Below are 18,843 nucleotides of genomic sequence, written 5' to 3' on the forward strand. Positions count from 1 at the left end.
AGGGCGGTGAGGAAGAACCTAATCGACCACATTGAAAATCAAATTACTGAAAGAACCTCAGAAGACCTCCGCCGCTGAGCCAAATGTTTTCCTTCCGAACGGCCCGGCGGACGTACCTACCACGGAACCTAAAAGGCTCTTTCCCTTAGACTCTTAAGGCAAAATGATTTCCGGCGAATTCCAGCCCTTAAGGGTTCGCGACTGAAGGATCCCATAACCAAAGGGCCATCCAGAACGCTTCTCCAGGAAAAAACGAAGACGCAGCGAGATGACGTCACGCGCCACGAACGTTCTGCTGCCCATGGCGGCCATGATTAAGAACGCTGGTGGAAATGGGGCCCTAAGTAGGTAGTATTATTCATAGTTATACTAACGGCCCCTTATCGCCACACATTCCGGAGGGGTAACAGTACGTTACAAAAGGGCTTTTTAGGTGTGGTGCCTGATGACCTGTTAAGGAGGGCAGGCGGGCAGTGCGAACGCGAACACGGAGGCCGCACCGTAACCATGGCAGCGAAGGGCGGTGACTGAGAGCGCTTTGGTCACGGGACAAGGATTTTAGGGCCGGGAGGAATCGGTCCTCCACTTTCCCAGGTGACACCGCGCTCACTTTTCCTCTTCTCTCTCCAGCCGCACGCTGCGTGTCTGCTCGTTGGCTACTTAGGACGGAAACTCGGTTGGTGTTTCTCCAGAAGTTTCTTCCTTGGGCAGCGGAGGAGCTTGTGATTTCGATAGTAGGAGCTCCAGCAGCGACTCTAGTTGAGTTTTAGGGATGGCGGCGGCTGCGGCAGGCCCTGCAACACCCCAGAGGTGCGTGTGTGGTTTTTTTTACCTTTGCGTTTTTTTCTTTCCCAAGACTATAACCCCTTCCCTTGATTAGTCAGCCCTGCTGAAATCATTGTTTTCTTGGCAGGTTTTTCCGGAGCCTGTCAGATTCTCTGATTGACGAGGACCCCCAGGCGGCGTTAGAGGTTAGAGCCAGACTCTGCCTCCTCCACTTTCCTAAGGGCAGTAAGGCTGCGTTGAGTTCCGGCTGGCTCCGTTTCTTCTCAGCCGCCGCCTTCCTGGTACCGGGGGTGCTGTGTTTAGTGTGCCTAAGCCCCAATATTGAGAGCCACAGTCTCTCCATTCTCCTCTCTCACTCCTTGACTATTTTCTCCATCCCCGTAGCTCTTTAGAATAACCTTCCTTTCCTAGGCTTATTTTCTTGGGCCATGGCCTGAAAGGATTTTTATAGCTTGTGTGACGGGGGTTGGGTGTGGGGGAGCAAAATCCGGGCATGATGATAGTTGTTAATTCGATTTTTTAATTCGACAGTCGTATTTGCCATGCTAATGTACCAGGCCCTATGCTGAACATATTGGGAGAAGAACCTTTTCCCGTTTGAACGTGAAACTTTCCAGGAAATCTGTGAAGTTTCACTTCTTTATCACTTTTTTGGGATGGGAACTTGCTGTGCACAAAGCACTAGTTATTATATTGGTTGAAGTCTTATTTTTATATACTGAGAACTGATTTACAAGGTAATTTGTGCTTGTGTCGGTAAAAGACTGACCATAAAACCTCTAGTGGAAACTATAAGAGTGTCAATTAAACACCAAAGAAGAATTAAATAATAATAGAGAAAACCTAAGCTAAAAATAAACCCAGCAGTGAATCACAGAATTTAGGCATTAGTTTTTGCCTTTCCAGCACAGAAAAAAGGAAACACTGTAATATTTTGTTAATCTAATATAAATCTAATATAAATTAGATTAACAGTTTGAGGCAGAACTTATATCACTTCTAAAAGAAATTTGTTATGTGGTGGTCAGTTGAGCCTCTCTGAGGGCATAACGTTTGAGCAGAGACCCGAAGAAATGAAGGAGTGAACTTGTTATCTTTGGGGAAAGAACATTCCAGGCAGGAAGAACCAGCCAATGCAAAGATCCTGAGGTAGGAATGGAGTCGACCTGTACAGACAACAGCAAGAAAGCCCGTTGGACTAGGATGGGATGAAAGAGACCTGGGTGATGAGGTTGGGTAGGAAACAGGGCTCAGTCCAGTAGAGCCTTTTAGGTTAGAGCATGTATTTTTTTGATTTCCATATAAAGTCAAAATAAGGTGATTGATAAATCTGATTTGCTGTGATGTTTCCTAGGGAGGATTCTGAAATCAGTATTGGAACAATTTTAACACGGAGCATTGAGAATCTCTCTCCACAGTTCCATATGTTAATCAGACATCTGTTCATTTTTGGAATCCACATTTGTTATGGTCATGTTAGGCCCAGTTTTGCAAAGGGTGTACTAGTTTACTCAAGAGTTGTTATTAAAGGATTTTAACTTAATGGATTTCATTGGTCGTTTTCCATCCTGCTTCATTTTTTTCAATTTCTGATTGAAGTATGACACACTCTAAAGTGCACATATTTTTTAAAATTTATTTATTAGTTAAAAACATTAGAACAAACAAAAACATTAACGTATCAATCCATTCTACATATATGATCAGTAATTCTCAATATCATCACCTGGTTGCATATTCATCATTTCTTAGAACATTTGCATCAATTCAGAAAAAGAAATAAAAAGACAACCGAAAAAGAAATAAAATGATAACAGAAAAAAAAAGATTATACATGCCATACCCCTTACCCCTCACTTTCATTTGTCACTAACATTTCAAACTAAATTTATTTTAACATTTGTTCCCCCATTCCTTATTTTTATTCCATGTGTTCTACTTGTCTGTTGGCATGGTAGATAAAAGGAGCATCAGACACAAGGTTTTCACAATCACACAGTCACATTGTGAAAGCTATATCATTATTCAGTCATCATCAAGAAATATGGCTACTGGAACACAGCTCTACATTTTCAGGCAGTTCCCTCCAGCCTCTCCACTACATCTTGAATAGCAAGGTTATTCTGCTTAATATGTAAGAGTAACCTCCAGGGTAACCTCTCCACTCTGTTGGGAATCTCTCAGCCATTGACACTTTGTTTCAGCCCTTGACAATTTGTCTCATTTCGCTCTTCCCCCTTTTGGTCAAGAAGGTTTTCTCAATGCCTTGATGCTGAGTCTCAGCTCATACCAGGATTTCTGTCCCACCTTGCCAGGAAGGTCCACACCCCTGGGAGTCATGTTCCATGTAGACGGGGAGGGTGGTGAGATTGCTTGTTGTGTTGGCTAGAGAGAGAGGTCACACTTGAGCATCAAAAGAGGCTCTCTTGGGGGTGACTCTTAGGCCTAAATTTTAAGTAGATAAAGTGCACATATTTTAATAATGCTGTTTATTAGTCTTAAGTGTAAAGCTTCGTTAATCTTTATGTGTGTGTGTGTGCGTGTGTGTGTGTACCAATGTAACTGCCATCCAGATCAAGATACAGAAGGTCTCCTCATGCTACTTCCCAGCCAGTAACTCCCTTCACCCACTAGGTAACCCTGTTCTGACCTCCATCATCTTGTTAGTTTTGTTTGTTCTTGAATTTCGTTTAAACAGAATCATCGAGTACGTACTCTACATTGTGTTGATTCTCTCACTTTCAACATTATTTGACATCCATATTATTATGTGTAGTGTTGGTTCTTTTTCATTGCTGTGTAGTATTCCTTTGTATGGATAGAGCACACTTTATTCTGAAGATGGAAATTGGCTATTTCCAAATGTTTTTTAGATGTTATGAATATAGCCACCATGAACATTCTTGTATGTATTTTGGTGAACAGGTGCACTCTTTTTTTAAAAAATATTTTTATTGAGATATCTTCATGCACACATAGTCCATCCAAAGTATGCAATCAGTGGATCACAAAATCACCATATAGTTGTGTATTCATCACCATGATCATCCCCAGAACATTTGTATCACTCCAGAATAAAATGAAAAAGGGAAAAAAACCATACAGCCCATACTCATTAATCCTCCCTCTCATTGACCACTAGTGTTGCAATCTACCCAATTTTTTTAACCCTTATCCCCCCTACTGTTTATTTTTTTACTCATCTGTCCATACCCTGGATACAGGGAGTGCCAGCAGCAACAAGGTACTCACAGTCACACAGTCACTTTGCAAAAGCTGTATAGTTACACAGTCGTCTTCAAGAATCAAGGCTACTGAAATATGGTTCAGCAGTTTCAAGTACTTCCTCTAGCCATTCTGGTTCACCATAAACTAAAAAGGGATATCTATATCTGCATAAGAATTACCTCCAAGGTAACCTCTCGACTCTGTTTGAAATCTCTCAGCCACTGAAACTTAATTTTGCCTCATTTCTCTGTTCCTCCTTTTGGTCAAGAAGGCTTTCTCAGTCCCGTGATGCTGGGTCCCAGCTCATCCCCAGGAGTCATGTCCCGTGTTGCCAGGGAGATTTAGACTCCTGGGAGTCATGTCCCATGTAGAGGGGAGGGCAGTGAGTTCACCTGCTGAGTTGGCTTAGGGAGAGGCCACATCTGAGCAACAAAAGAGGTTCTCTGGAGGTAAGTCTTACGCATAGTTATTAATAGGCTTAGCTGCTTCTTTGCAGGAATAAGTTTCTTAAGTGTGAGCCCCAGCATTGTAGGGCTCAGCCTCTTGAATTAGTTGTACCCGCTACTTGTGAAAATATCAGGAATTCTCCAGATGGGGAAGTTTAATATCTCCCCAATCCCCAAAGGGGATTTTGCAAATACTCTCTTATATTTTCTGCCCAAATTACTGAATTGTATCAGTGCATCGCATTAACCTTTACAGACCAACAAGATCTCATGCCCTATTCAAGATTCTATGTGATTTATGGTGGCACAGTCTTTTTAACTAGGACAAGAGGAAAGCAGCAGATATAGAGGCATGAGGTATTTGGAGAATAGTAAGGAGACTACTGTGGCTGGAATTAAGGAACAGGGGAAGTAAGATAAGATCAGAGAGTTATCAGGGGGTCATATCAAGGAGAGCCTTGTGGACCTGTGGAAAGCCCTGGGCTTTTGCTCTGATGTGATGGAAAGATATTGGAAATTTTAGAGCAGAAACATAGGACTAGATCTGATTCACATTTCTACTTAGATTAGGGTGTTTCTACTTGGATTAGGGTGTTAGAGATGAAGATGGTAAGTGGTTTTTTTTTTTAGGTATATTTTGAATCCTGTAAAGTATGTTATACATTGGCTTGTGAGAATCACACTGTTAGGGTAAAGCAAAGTCCATGGCATGTGTGGCTGTTGAAATAGTTTACCTTTGAAGAAAACTGTCAAATCTCTAGGGTTGTGTGAACAATGGGTAAGATACTCAGAGTGTTCTTGTTGACTGCCTTTGTCCTTGGCCTTGTGAATTTTTGCAATCCCTTCTTGTATCTTTAATGTTCCAGCTACCACCTATATACTTTGACAGTCCAAGGTGGCAAAAGTTCAATCTCTCTATTTAATCAGTTGATCGTTACTACCTATGAGATACTGTATCTTGGCCTTGAACAGAATGCTATAATCTCTTAGAGTTGTCTACCATTGATGAGATAGGAGAGTGGCAGGTAAGCCAGGTGATGTGTTTTTAAAATTCTCTTAGCCTCCTTGAGCTCTAGATTTATCCTTTTGGTTTTTAATTTATTTATTAATAATTTAACAGCTTTGAATTTTTCTGATCTTTAAGCTTTCTAACTTAAAAATGGTAACAATAGTATTGCATTTATTGTTTTACAGAGTGTTTAAGTAAAAAGCACTTTTGCATTTCTCCAAATTAGGAGAAAATTTGATGGTCAGTATATATTAACTAAACTCTTCAGAATAAATGAGGTGACAATAATTACCATTTGTTGAATTCCTACCATACATAGGCCAGGAACTGCTAAGTACTTGCATGGATATTACTTTAGATTTTAGGTTTTATTTGGGAATGGATGTGGAGGGAAGATACTGATCCTTTTATAAGGTAAAATTCCTAAGCTTGTTTCCCTGTTTTCTTTCCTTCAAATAGCTTATGCTAATAATTTATTTAATTAAAATTCATGTTTAATTAGAATTCATGGCTTTTTAAAAACATATTTACTGATACAACATGTTTGTGTTTGTAGGAGCTGACTCAGGCTTTGGAACAGAAACCAGATGATGCACAGTATTGTCAAAGAGCTTATTGTCACATTCTTCTTGGGAATTACTGTGGTAATTTTTCTTATAGAAGATATTCTATCTTTATAGATTAATTATAAATTCTGACCAAGGCAAAAATTAATAAAATAGGACTTATATTTGAAGATTTTTAAATTGGTCTTTTATTCCAAAGAGAAGTAGCTGAAATGTGACCAAAACATGTTGTGCAACACCCATTTAAATGTATGGGTGTTTGTTCTTTGTTCATTCAGTACAGAATTGATACAAGTTTCATTTATGGTGCTTGGATTTGCTAACAAAGAGTAGTATTGCATTTACTGTTTTACAGAGTATTTAAGTAAAAAGCACTTTTGCATTTTTTTATTAAAGATTGTGATTCTGTATTACTTGAGTAACTTTTAAAAATTATTCTGGATAGACACACTGGGTAAGGAGGAACTAAATACTTTGCATCACATTCCATATGCTTAGGAGCATTCCTAATGCTCCTAAGGAGCATTAGGGAGAAAGTGAGGGGAACTTAGTTGACAAAGCTTTATTCATTAAATTAAGAGCTTTAAGAAGAAAGCCATGCATTAGGCTAATAGGAAGAAATGTGGCTTTTAGGGATAATAATTTGAATTATAACTTGGCTTAACTTTTCCTAATTAAAACCATTTGGTCTCTCAACCAACTTGAAAATTAGAAACTCCAAGAGTGATTAAAATTTTGTTTATAGTATTTGTTAGGATCTTTAGATAGTTGATTAAAAAACCCTGTTTTCCTGTATGCAGATGCTGTTGCTGATGCAAAGAAATCTCTCGAACTCAATCCAAATAATTCCATTGCTATGCTGAGGAAAGGGTATGCAGTAACCATTTTTTTTTGTTGGGCTTGGACAATAGATAGTAAGTTGTTTAATTTGTTGAATGAATTCCTTGTAAACCTTATATAAATAGTAAAATTCTGTATTTAACTTTTTATAGCTGAGACATGATTCGATTTTAAATGTAACTTATAGTCCTGTTGTAGTAACTGTAGTGATAGGTATCTGTGGTTATTATTTTTAAAATGGTGATAATTGAAGGAACTACAAAGTATAGATGAAACTGATGGATTTCAAGTCCCTTTTTTGTTTCCCATTTGGAATTTACTGTACTTAATGAGAAAACGTCCTTTTCCTCACCAAAGTGCATAGGCTATGTTCAGTTCTGTGGAAGCTTGTGTCTCTTGATAAACATCATTTTATTTTTGAAATAATAAACTTCTTAATTTTTTAAAGATTCTTTTAGAATAAACAAGTACAGGCATACCTTGTTTTATTGTGCTTTGCTTTATTGCACTTCACAGATACTTCATTTTTTGCAAATAGGAGGTTTGTGGCAACCTTGCATCAAGCGTTAGTAAGGTTGGGTGCCATTCTTCCAGTGGCATGTGCTCACTTCATACCTCTATCACATTTTGGTAATCCTCACATTTCAAACTTATTTGTTGTTACGTCTGTTTAGTAATCTGTGATCTTTTATGTTACTGTTGTAGTTGTTTTGGGGTGCCACAAACTGCACCCATGCAGCAACACACAGCAACCTAAGTGTGCTTTGACTACTCCACTGACTGACCATTCCTCCATCTCTCTCCCTCTCCACAACCCTCCCTATTTTCTGAGACAGAACAATATTGAAATTAGGCCAGTAAATAATACTGCAGGTGAAAAGAAGAGTTGCACATCTCTCACTTAAAACCAAAAGCTAGAAATGATTAAACTTAGTGAGGTACATTGGAAGCTGAGATAGGCCAAAAAGTAGGTCTCTTGAACAAGTTAGCTAAGTTGGGAATGCAAAGGAAAATTTCTTGAAGAAAGTTAAAAATGCTACTCCAGTGAATATGCGAATGATAAAAAGTTCAACAGCCTTGTTGATACGGTGAAAGTTTTAGTGGTCCGGATAGAAGATCAGACTATCCACAATATTCCTTTAAACCAAAACCTGATCCAGAGCAAGGCCCTAACTCTCTTCAATTCTCTGAAGGCTGAGAGAGGTGAGGAAGCTGCAGAGGACAAGTTTGAGGCTAGCAGGTGGTGTTTTTTTTTGGAGTTTAAGGAAAGAAGCCATCTCTGTAACATCTAAGTGTGAGATGAAGCAGCAAGTGAATGATGTAGGAGCTGCAGAAAGTTATCTGGAAGATCTAGCTAAGGTAATTGTTGAAGGTGGCTACACTAAACAGTAGATTTTCAATGAAGATGGAAACAGCCTTTTATTGGAAGAAGATGCCATCTAGGACTTTCATAGCTAGAAAGAAGAACTCAATGCCTGGCTTCAATGTTTGAAAGGACTGTCTAACTCTTGTTAGAGCTAATGCAGCTGATCACTTTAAGTTGAAGCCAGTGCTCCTTTACCATTCTGAAAATCCTAGGGCCCTTAAGATCTGCCTGTACTCTGAAAATAGACCAGCACAACCTGTATGGCAGCACATTTGTTTACAACATAGTTTACTGAATATATTACACTCACTGTTGAGACCTACTGCTCAGAAGTTTCCTTTCAAAATAGTACCGCTCCTTAGCAATGCATCTGGTTACCCACGAGCTCTCACAGAGCTGTATATGAGATGAATATTGTTTTCGTGCCTGATAACACAATATCCATGGACCAAGGAGTGATTTCAACTTTCAAGTTTTATTATTAAAGAAGTATATTTCTTAAAGCTATAGTTACCATGGATCGTATTCCTCTGATGGATTGGGCAAAGTAAATTGATAACCTGGAAAGGATTCACCATTCTAGATGTCACTAAGAACATTTGTGATTCATGGGAGGAGATCAAATGTTGACATGAACAGGAATTTGGAAGAAGTTGATTTCAACCCTTATGGATGACTTTGAGGGGTTCAAGATTTCAGTGGCAGAGTAACTGCAGATGTGGTAAAAATAGCAAAGGAACTGAATTGCTGTGATCTCATGATAAAACTCATAAAAACTGCTTCTTATGGATGAGCAAAAAAAGTGGTTTCGTAAGATGCAGTCTACTGGTGATTGTGCTGTGAACATTGTTGAAATGACAACAGAATTTAGAATGTTACAACAACTTAGTTGATAAAACAGCAGCAGGGTTTGAGAGGATTGACTTGAATTTTGAGAGAATTTCTACTGTGGGAAAAATGCTGTCAAAGATCACATCCTACAGGGAAAACTTTTGTGAAAGGAAGAGTCGGCCAATGTGGCACACTTCATTGTTTTATTTTAAGAAATAGCCACTGCCACCCATACTTCAGCAGTCATCTCCCTAATCAGTTAGCAGCCATTAACATGGAGGTGAGACCCTCCACCAGCAAAAGATTACAATGTACTGTAGGCTCAGATGATGATGGCTAGCATTTTTTAAGCAGTTAAGTATCTTTAAGTTAAGGTGGGTATTTTTTTTTTAGACATAATGCTGTTACACACTTAATAGACTACAGTATAGTTTAGACATAACTTGGATGTACTTGTAAACAAAAAAATTTGTGTGACTGGCTTTATTGTAATACTTGTTTTCTTGTGGTGGTCTGGAACTAAACTTGGAATGTCTCCAAGGTATGCCTGTATATACAATTAAAATCAAGAAATTCTTTCTGAAGTGAGTTCCAAAATTGGATTTTAATGGAAATTGTGCAAGAGCTACAGTACAGTATTTTAGAAAATCTCTTGACTTATTAATTCGTTTCTTAACATATATACTTAAATTCTGTTAGGCAGTAGAAAATACTAGGATTTTTTATTTAGAAAAAGAAGGTTAATTTTAATGATCTCATGTATATGTGGTATTTGTTTTTAATATGCTTATGCCAGGATATGTGAATACCATGAAAAAAACTATGCTGCTGCTTTAGAGACCTTTACAGAAGGACAGAAATTAGATAGTAAGTATATTAGAATTTTATTAGCTAATTCATTATTTCTGATATGTTACGTAAATATCATTGCTGAATTTCATTAGTATAATCTCAGTTAGTTGCAAAAACTCAACACCTTTTTCTGCTTCTTACTGACATTTCATGTTAATTACAGAATTTGAGTTCACTTAAAATTGATTAAATTGGCCTTTCTTTAGCATTTAGATCACAGATAAACTTTACCTTTAGAAGACAAAAGCTATATTTAAACATTCAGTGTGCTCCCCCTACTAATAGTCTGGCTTTATTTTTTTCTGAGGAGGAAGTAAACGTTTGATTTGTTCTCTTGTTCAGATGTTTGATCAATCAAAATTGTTATTCAGGTTGCTGTGGTAGAAAATGTTGAAATAGAGTCTTTTATGGAGAAGTGAAGCTTCACATAGCTTAAGTAGTAGGCTTTTACTTAGCGAACTTTAGTTTTTCTTAACATTAGGCGCTGTGACTAGTTCTAATCATTGTTCTAGTCTTCAAAAGTAAATAGTTTGTTTATGTACATGTTTACATTACTATTTTTACATATATGATTTACTTTCTATAATCTCTTGGCTGTCATGTTACTTAGAACTACTACAGAACTCACAACGTATGAAAATGTTTCTGGATATTGATAGTGAAAGCAGGCTATCAAGTAAAGCCTCTAAGCAAATAGTAAACAAAATAGGTAGCTGCATTGGAGAACAAACTGGGAGAAGAGACTCCTGGACTTCAATCCACTTGCCAGTTACCAGGCCTCCACCCAACCCTTAACTGAAGGCATATTGGAAATCTCTTTCAGGTCTGATTTCATTATGTGAGTGGAAGCTTAAGAGCAACAGAGTAGAGGGAAATGCAGATTATCTGTATCTGTGATGTAGTAAGGTTGTACTTAAAATGAAGTATTTTTTTAATAAAGATTCTTCAAGATGAACAATGAATGTGTTAAACCAGTTGGTATGTTTATAGTTATAACTTGAAGGTTACTATAAACTATGAGGACAGCCGTTTTTGTCTGTTTTTTTCCACTGCTGAGTCTCCAGTGCTTCGAACAATGTTTAGCAAATAACTGGTATTCAGGAAGTATTTGTTGAATGAATGTTGTCATATAGTTGAAGAATGTTACAGTCACATCTTTGCATTTAGGCGCAGATCCTAATTTCACTATCTGGATTAAAAGATGTCAAGAAGCTAAAACTGGTAAGTATATAGGTTTCCCATGAACTTTTAATCTTTTTTAAAAAAGGAAACTGTAAGGGGCGCAGCGGTAGCTCAGTGGTAGAATTCTCACCTGCCAAGCGGGTGACTTGGGGTCGATTCCTGGCTGTGCACTCCCCAAGAAAAAGAAAAAAATTCAACAATTGGTGCTCTAGTAATGGGATACTCACTTGGAAAAAGAATGAAATGTGACTCCTACCATACAGCAAACAAAAAAAAAAAGCTTGAAATTTTTTTGTTTAAACAAATGTGCTTTTTTTTTTTTTTTTTTTTTTTTTTTTTAAAGACAGAGAGAAGGAAGGAAGGATAGAAGGAAGGAAGGAAGAAAGGGAAACATCTTTAAACATTTTCTTGTTTTATTGTATTTTGTTTTTCCGTTTTTTGTTACATGGGCTGGGGCCGGGAATCGAACCGAGGTCCTCCGGCATAGCAGGCAAGCACTTTGCCCGCTGAGCCACCGCGGCCCGCCCCCAAATGTGCTTTTTTTAAGTGCAGTTTTATTGAGATATATTCTCGCACCATACAATCCATCTGAAGTATACAATGAGTGGTTCACAATATCATCATATAAATGTGCATTTAACACCATGATCAATTTTAGAACATTTTCATTATTCCAAAAAAAAGAAATAAAAAAGAAAACCCAAAACATCCCATACAAATGTGTTTTTAACTTTTTAACTTACATTTTCAGCGATATATATTCCCTTGGGTATGGATTCCCACAGGTATGCTGATTTGCCTAGTTTCTATGCTGAAAGGGAGATTTGAATGGATTTGTTTTATAATAGTATCATGGTGTAAGGATGAGAGATTAGTAAAGAGTCTAAGTTATTATAGTATGCAAAGTTAAACCACCTTCCTTTATTAGGAATTCATAGATTAACTTGCTCGATCAGTATATGTGTGCCATAGAAATTATGTATGTATTAACCTATAAACAATACTGTCTGAAATGTTTCTTTTTATGTTTTTAATAGGATCAGAATCTGAGATGGTAAGTCCAAAGTTTTTATCCCTTCAGATTTTAAATTACAATTAAATTTCAAATATAGCCTATATTTGAGGTAGGAATCAGAATGACCTATCTTTCATTTAAATATTGAGCAATGCCCTTTAAATTTTTATTCCTTTTGCAATTGAAATAAAATAGATTTTTGGTGAAATAAAAATAGAATTATTAGACTTTTAATGAAGTTAGTATGTAAATCAAGTTGATTGGGTATGTTTTAATATGGTTGAGATTATTATTTCTTACCTTTTCCTTATTAGAAAGTTGTCACATTTACTTAGACTAAACACTTGATTCCTTGAAAGCACTTTGTGTCCTATGGTATGCTAAAATAGACACACAGATTAACTGAAATCTGGAAAGGTTTATCTCTACTCAGTGTTTTGTTTATTGTTCCTTTTGCTGTCAACATGAAGTTCTTCAAATCTTTTCAGTTATTAAAATTATAGTGCAGTTGAACATTGTGTGATTTTTTTCTAAATTAAGGCTAATCTTTTTTTTTTTAAGGCTAATGCTTTTTCAGCAGCCGTCATCTATATACTTACCCAAGAAATAAATGACTAGGAGTCAGGAGGTGTGTGCAGTCCTAATTCTCTTTATGGGCAGTTAATTAACATTTTTTGGGCTCTTTCTTCATCTCTAAAGGAAGTCTAACATTTCTGTCTTCCTGAATTACATTGTGACATTGAGAAAGTCACTTATTCCCTGAGCTTTCTTCATGCATAAGCTGGGTCTAATAGAGATAATCTACTGCACACAGGTTGTTAAGAGCATTGAGCAAGATAGTTGCACATGTGACTAGGGTTTGGAACACTGCTAAAAGTGAGCCCTGCGCATTTATCCTTGTATCTCCATCATTGTCCATATTCTGGGTGGGGTGGGAGTGGGGAATAGAATGGAGGAGGTGTTCAAAAGTTATCTTCATTCTTCACTTACTAGTGGTTTTGTGCAGGTCTTAACAATATTTGGGATTGGCATTAGACCTGAAAACAGCAAAATGGTATTTGGATAACAAAGAAAAGGCCTTGCTAAGTAAGACAGTGGCTGTTTAGCCTTAGTGCATTTTATTGCCCCCGAAGTTCGGTCCAGTTTTATCCTTGTACTAGGATGAACTGGAATCACCTGTTTTTAGACAGTATCTCCATTCGTTATCCTCTATATTCAACTATTTCTCATTCGTTACACTGGAGAGTAATTCTCAGATCTCTTGAGCAGTTTTATTTCCTTCCCCCAAACCCCATCTCTTCCCTTCTCATTCAGGGAGGACCTTGAAGCCATCTGTGACCCAGAGCAAGTTCTTATAGATTTGACATCTTAACTGGCACACAGTTAAGATTAGTAAAATATGGATTGTTCAAGAATCGTTTTGTTTTTTTGATGGACAATTGTATAGTGTTGTGGAAGGGCAGTAAACACTAGGGCATTATTAGGAAGCCACCATGGAAGTGCTTCTCTAATGTTTTCAGAGCATTAGATAAATACTAGCATTAGATAAATAAACACTAGGACGTTATTAGGAAGGTACCATGGAAGTGTTTCTCTAATGTTTGACATGATAGTTATAGCCTGACTATTACACTTTAATATTTTAAAATAGTTTAAAAAAATGGTACTGTTTTTAGTTTAGGGAGTTATAGAATCGTAACCTGGAAATTTTATATAAGTAACCTTTTCTAATCATACCCTTACAAAGTTTTTTTTTTTTAATGTTTCTTTTAGTGTAGAAGAGAAATTTTAGTTCGGAAATTGAAAGTAATAAAATTATGAAAATACTGAACATTATAATTTCTTCTGAGGACTAGTTATTCAAAACAGTTATGGATACCCAAGCTTTGTCTTTGAAGGAAGTTTTTTTGGTAATTAATTTCATGTTAAATAACTATAGGGCTGGATCAGTTATTAATTAATGCGTGTTAATATACAATTGCCAAACTAACATAAAAATCTTTCTTATTCAACTTGCTAAAATCAGTCTGCCTCCCAGCGGACTCATCAGTCAAAAATCAAGTAAGTGGTTTTTTTTTTTTTTTTTACTAAAACAATGCATGATAAATATCCTTAAAGGAAAAAAAAATCTCTGTGGTTTGATAGTAAGCAAGTTCTTACTCTGTGATTTTAAGTGTTCTGAAATTTGTTTTTTAAAATTGAGTTATGGCCTTATCAAACACTAATTCCAAAATGTTTACTAAGTAGTGTATGTATTTTGGGTTACATTCAAATCACTTCTCAACTTTGAAGTTGCTTAACCAGATTCCATATTATTGTCACTTTTCCATTTATTAAAGAAAGCCCCTTCCTGTTAAACTGATGCTATTATACAGGTATGTAAATTAGTAATAGACTTAATAGGATTGTAGTTTGCCAGGCTTTTTTATTTGGATTAAATTTTTCATAGGACCATTGTATGAATTGAAAGTGACTGTTGCTTAGGGCAGCAACTATGATAATGGAGAAGCATCTAGCAAGTATTTTATTTTAAATAATGTGTTAGCCGTTTGTGCCTCTTGTATTCTTAGGACTGTAAAAGAAAGAAATAAGGTGTTGACCTGGAGCTGTGCATCCGCAATTTCAAAGAGAGACTAAGACTCTATAGTTCATTCCTTTAATCATAATTTCTTTAATCTAATTACTTAAATTACCTAAAATAGCTTGAAAATATTAAAAAATAAAACAATTTATTCATGCTCTTTTGGGGGAGATATAGAATAAAACACAAGTACATGATAGACAAGGAAATTTTTACCAGCTGGTGGAAGCAGCAGGGGTAGGGCACATAATCATCAAATAATAATTATGGTATTAAAGTATAAAAGTATCCAACATTGATTTAATGAATATATTCTATATCGAGGACTGTACTTTGTCCCGGAAATGTAATAGTGGCAGGAAAGATAAAGCCTTGCTTTCATGGAACTTATAAAGAAGTTCAGCCTAATCTGAAAGTGAGACTCCCTACATGCTTAAAGTGGGAAAAGTGTACCTAATAAGAATTTCTAGGCAAACAAGTCTTCCCACCCACCTTGAGATTGAAGGAAGGTATTGTGTTTAATGTTGGGCCTGTCAGCCCAACATTAAACTTGTTTAGCATTTTCAATTTAGTTCTATTGCTTCTGCTACCTATGCTCAGGACTGTTTCCCAGCTTCTACTAAGAGATCTTGGAGTGTGGAGTCAGGCTGACCTGGGTCCGGTGTGTCACTGCCATTGGCTATGAGACCTGGAGCTGATTGCATCACCTTGCTGAGCTTAAGTTTTCTCATCTGTAAATTGAGATAATAAGTGTTTTCTTCATTTTAGTATTAGGGTAAAGTGAGCAAATACCATTCTGTTGAAGGTTTATAATAACTTTACTATTTAGAATAATTTCATCTTTGAGTTAACTTAAGGACAACAATATTAAAGATAAAAGTAGAATCCCAGAATATCAGGAAAGCATGTGCATACACTGGACAGGTTTGGGGGCATTGTCTTCTTTATTACTCTCTTCCAGTAGCACAGGCCATAAAAGAAAATTGATTATAAAATTACTACTGTGAATCACCAGTTACTTTGCTATTTTGTTCCTCAAGGTGGAGCTCTTATTTATCTGACTATGGTTTTTATCTTTTTTAAATATGTTTTTATTGATAAATCTCCACATACAAACATTACATACATGGTGTACCAGCAGTGGCTCACGGTATCATCATATAGTTGTGTATTTATTACCATGAACATTTTTTAGAACATTTGCATCACTTCAGAATAAGAAATAAAAAGAGAAAAATAGAAAGTCATGCATACCATACCCCTTATCCCTCCCTCTCATTGACCACCAGTATTTCCATATACCCAATTTGTTTTACCCTTTGTATCCCCTATTATTTATTTTTATCATCTGCTATACCCTGGATAAAAGGAGCAATAGACACAAGCACACGTCACATTGTAAAAGTTTTATCATTATACAATCATCTTCACGAATCACGGCTACTGGAACATAGCTCAACAGTTTCAGGTACTTTCCTCCAGCCACTCCAAAATACCATAAACTGAAAGGGATACTATGTAATGCATAAGACTAATCTCCAGGATAACCTCTTGGCTCTGTTTGAAATCTCTCAGCCACTGAAACTTTATTTTGTCTCTTTTCTCTCTTCCCCCTTTTGGTCAAGGCTTTCTCAATCCCTTGATGCTGGGTCCCAGCTCATTCTTGGAGTTCTGTCCATGTTGCCAAGGAGATTTATATCCCTGAGAGTCATGTCCCATGTAGGTGGGGAGGGCAGTGAGTTCACCTGATGAGTTGGCTTAGAGAGAGATGGTATGTCTGAACATCAAAAGAGGTTCTTTGGGGGTGACTCTTTGGCATAATTTTGAGTAAGCTTAGTCTATGCTTTGCAGGAATAAATTACATAGGGGTGAAACCCAAGATCAAGGGCTCAGCCTATTGATTGGGTTGTACCCACTGCTTGCAAAAATATCAGATTTTACCCAGATGGTAAGGTTGAATATTTCCTTCTTTTTCCCCAGTCCTCCAAGGGGACCTTGCAGATACTTTTTTATTCACTACCCGAATTACCCTGGGATATATCAAGGCATCACGGTAACCTGGGCAAACCAATAAGATCTCATTTCCTGTTCACAATTACATGTACTTATGGTGTTCAACTGAACTGACAGTACAAGTTAAATTAGGAAATTCACTACCTAAAATACCAATTTTGCACCAAATAAACATGTTTTCCTTTTGCCTCACAGAGAAGTTGAAGTTTTAAAACATGGATGATGCCATCGTTTATCCTGTATTCTTTAACTTAGTGCTATCCAGATCAGCTTCATTCATATCTCTATTTAAAAGTCTGATCCCTTTTTCAACTTTTTAGAAACAGTTCCTGTATGGGGTACTGCTGACTTTCATAGCTTCAGAACTCTTATCTCTTAGTCTCAGGTGTCACATAAATATCTGAAGATTCTGGGAATGACCAAGTTTTAAACAGCTCAGTATCTCAGAATTTTAGGAATAACAGGATCCATCATTCTTAATGGTAAAAGATAAAATTTATTCCCCATGTTAGTTTGGTAAATGCTGCCGGAATATATTGCAGTATACCAGAAATTGAATGGTTCTTATAAAGGGAATTTATTAAGATGCAAATTTACAGTTCTAAGGACATAGAAACGTCCAAACTTAAGGCATCCAGAGAAAAATACCTTAACTCCAAAGAAAGACCAGTGTCTGTCATATGGATGGCACATGGCTTGTGTCTGCTGGTCCTTATTCCTGTTTCCATTGCTTACAGGTTCTGATACCAGTGGTTTCATTCATAAACATCTTAGCTCCTTCAGGACACAACTCTGGGTTCTGGCTTGCTTACCATCTCCTGGGAAGGCACATGGCAATGTCTGCTGGGCTCTGCCCATGTCTAGGCGTTTGCTCTCTGTAGGTACTCCAACCATCTCCAAACATCCATGTCTCTGTCACCTCTGAAGCACCTGTCCTCCACGCATCTGCATCTGAGGTTTCTCCGAAATGATTCCCCTTTTAAAGGACTGTAGTAAACTAATCAAGACCTACTTTGAATGGGTGGAGTTGCATCTCCATCTAAGCAAAAGGTCACACCCACAATTGGGTATGTCACATGTCCATGGAAGTAATCTAACCAAAAGGTCACACACACAACCCTGTGTATTACATTTCCATGGAAACAATCCAGTAAAAGTTTACCACCCTAAACAATGGGTTTGGCCCCACAAGATTGGATCAGGATCAAAACATGGCTTTTCTGGGGTGCATAATTGTTTCACACTAATGTAAGATGGCAATACTTCCAAAATCTAGAGGACGTTTTTACAGAAATTGACAAACTAATCAAAGAACCTTGCACAATGGGAACAATGTTGACAGTTGTGTTGGAGGAATCACACTTACCAATTCCAAGATTTAATACTGAATATGGTGATCTGGACAGTCTGGTTCTGGCAGGAGAGTTGTACATATCAGTAGCATAAAATGAGAGTCCAAAATCGTCCCTTACATTTATGGGCCAGTTGATTTTTTCTCAAGTTGTAGAGATTTTATTAGTTTTTGTTAAGTACCAAACATCTCCCAGATTTAAAAAAAAAAAAAAAAAAAAAGGCTTTTTACAATGTAAGAAATCGAGTATCAGAAGCTAAAAGCTAAATTAGCAGCTCTTAAAACTGCTGTATGTATTAAGTAAAATAGTTTCATATATCTGTTATACATGGTATTATATTTCTAGGTAGAGTTGCATGAAACATCATTCATTTTTAGTAGCTTCAAGATTTTAGAGAATTTTCTTATTAGTCTATGAATGCTTTGAATGAGGGAAAAAGAAGCAAAATGTATGTTTTTTTTAAGATTTCTCATTTGATTGGGCTGTTCTATCCTGTCCACACACATAATAGCATTATGTAGTTTTTATCTTGTCAAAACATTGAAGAAGCAATAACTTAAAATAAGTTCTGTTTAGGTTTCTTTCTTTATTTTAACAGGTATGACTGGTATCAGACAGAATCTCAAGTAATCATTACACTTATGATCAAGAATGTTCAGAAGAATGATGTAAATGTGGAATTTTCAGAAAAAGAGGTCATTTTAATCTTACAATCTTTGAACCATTTTTTATGTTGGAATTAAATACTAGTATTTGCAAATATAATGTCTATTGAG

At 36.8% G+C, this 18,843-nt stretch overlaps 1 protein-coding gene and 1 long non-coding RNA gene across 10 annotated transcripts in view; one reads left to right on the top strand and one right to left on the bottom strand.

The window, feature by feature from the left end:
* LOC143681390 (uncharacterized) overlaps positions 1-550 on the bottom strand; it is a 41,198-nt gene extending 40,648 nt beyond the window's left edge. For 2 of the 6 annotated variants that reach the window (XR_013174587.1, XR_013174589.1), the window contains exon 1: positions 117-524. This is a non-coding gene — a long non-coding RNA (uncharacterized LOC143681390). Of the gene's footprint in view, positions 1-116 lie in introns of all 6 variants that reach the window. The other 4 variants (XR_013174591.1, XR_013174588.1, XR_013174590.1 and 1 more) reach the window with 4 other exon arrangements.
* The window catches only part of SUGT1 (SGT1 assembly cochaperone of MIS12 kinetochore complex), a 62,557-nt gene continuing 43,922 nt past the window's right edge, over positions 209-18,843 (top strand). The window contains exons 1-11 of one of the 4 annotated variants that reach the window (XM_077158386.1): positions 209-344; positions 631-810; positions 914-971; positions 6,026-6,113; positions 6,836-6,905; positions 9,869-9,939; positions 11,092-11,145; positions 12,144-12,160; positions 14,148-14,182; positions 14,461-14,496; positions 18,666-18,762. In XM_077158386.1, coding sequence (XP_077014501.1) covers positions 773-810; positions 914-971; positions 6,026-6,113; positions 6,836-6,905; positions 9,869-9,939; positions 11,092-11,145; positions 12,144-12,160; positions 14,148-14,182; positions 14,461-14,496; positions 18,666-18,762 — 564 coding nt within the window. In that variant the 5' untranslated portion in view covers positions 209-344; positions 631-772. Of the gene's footprint in view, positions 349-414; positions 434-630; positions 811-913; positions 972-6,025; positions 6,114-6,835; positions 6,906-9,868; positions 9,940-11,091; positions 11,146-12,143; positions 12,161-14,147; positions 14,183-14,460; positions 14,497-18,665; positions 18,763-18,843 lie in introns of those variants that run through there. The other 3 variants (XM_077158387.1, XM_077158388.1, XM_077158389.1) reach the window with 3 other exon arrangements.

This window comes from Tamandua tetradactyla, chromosome 4 (genome assembly GCF_023851605.1).
Source record: "Tamandua tetradactyla isolate mTamTet1 chromosome 4, mTamTet1.pri, whole genome shotgun sequence".
Lineage (NCBI taxonomy): Eukaryota > Metazoa > Chordata > Mammalia > Pilosa > Myrmecophagidae > Tamandua > Tamandua tetradactyla.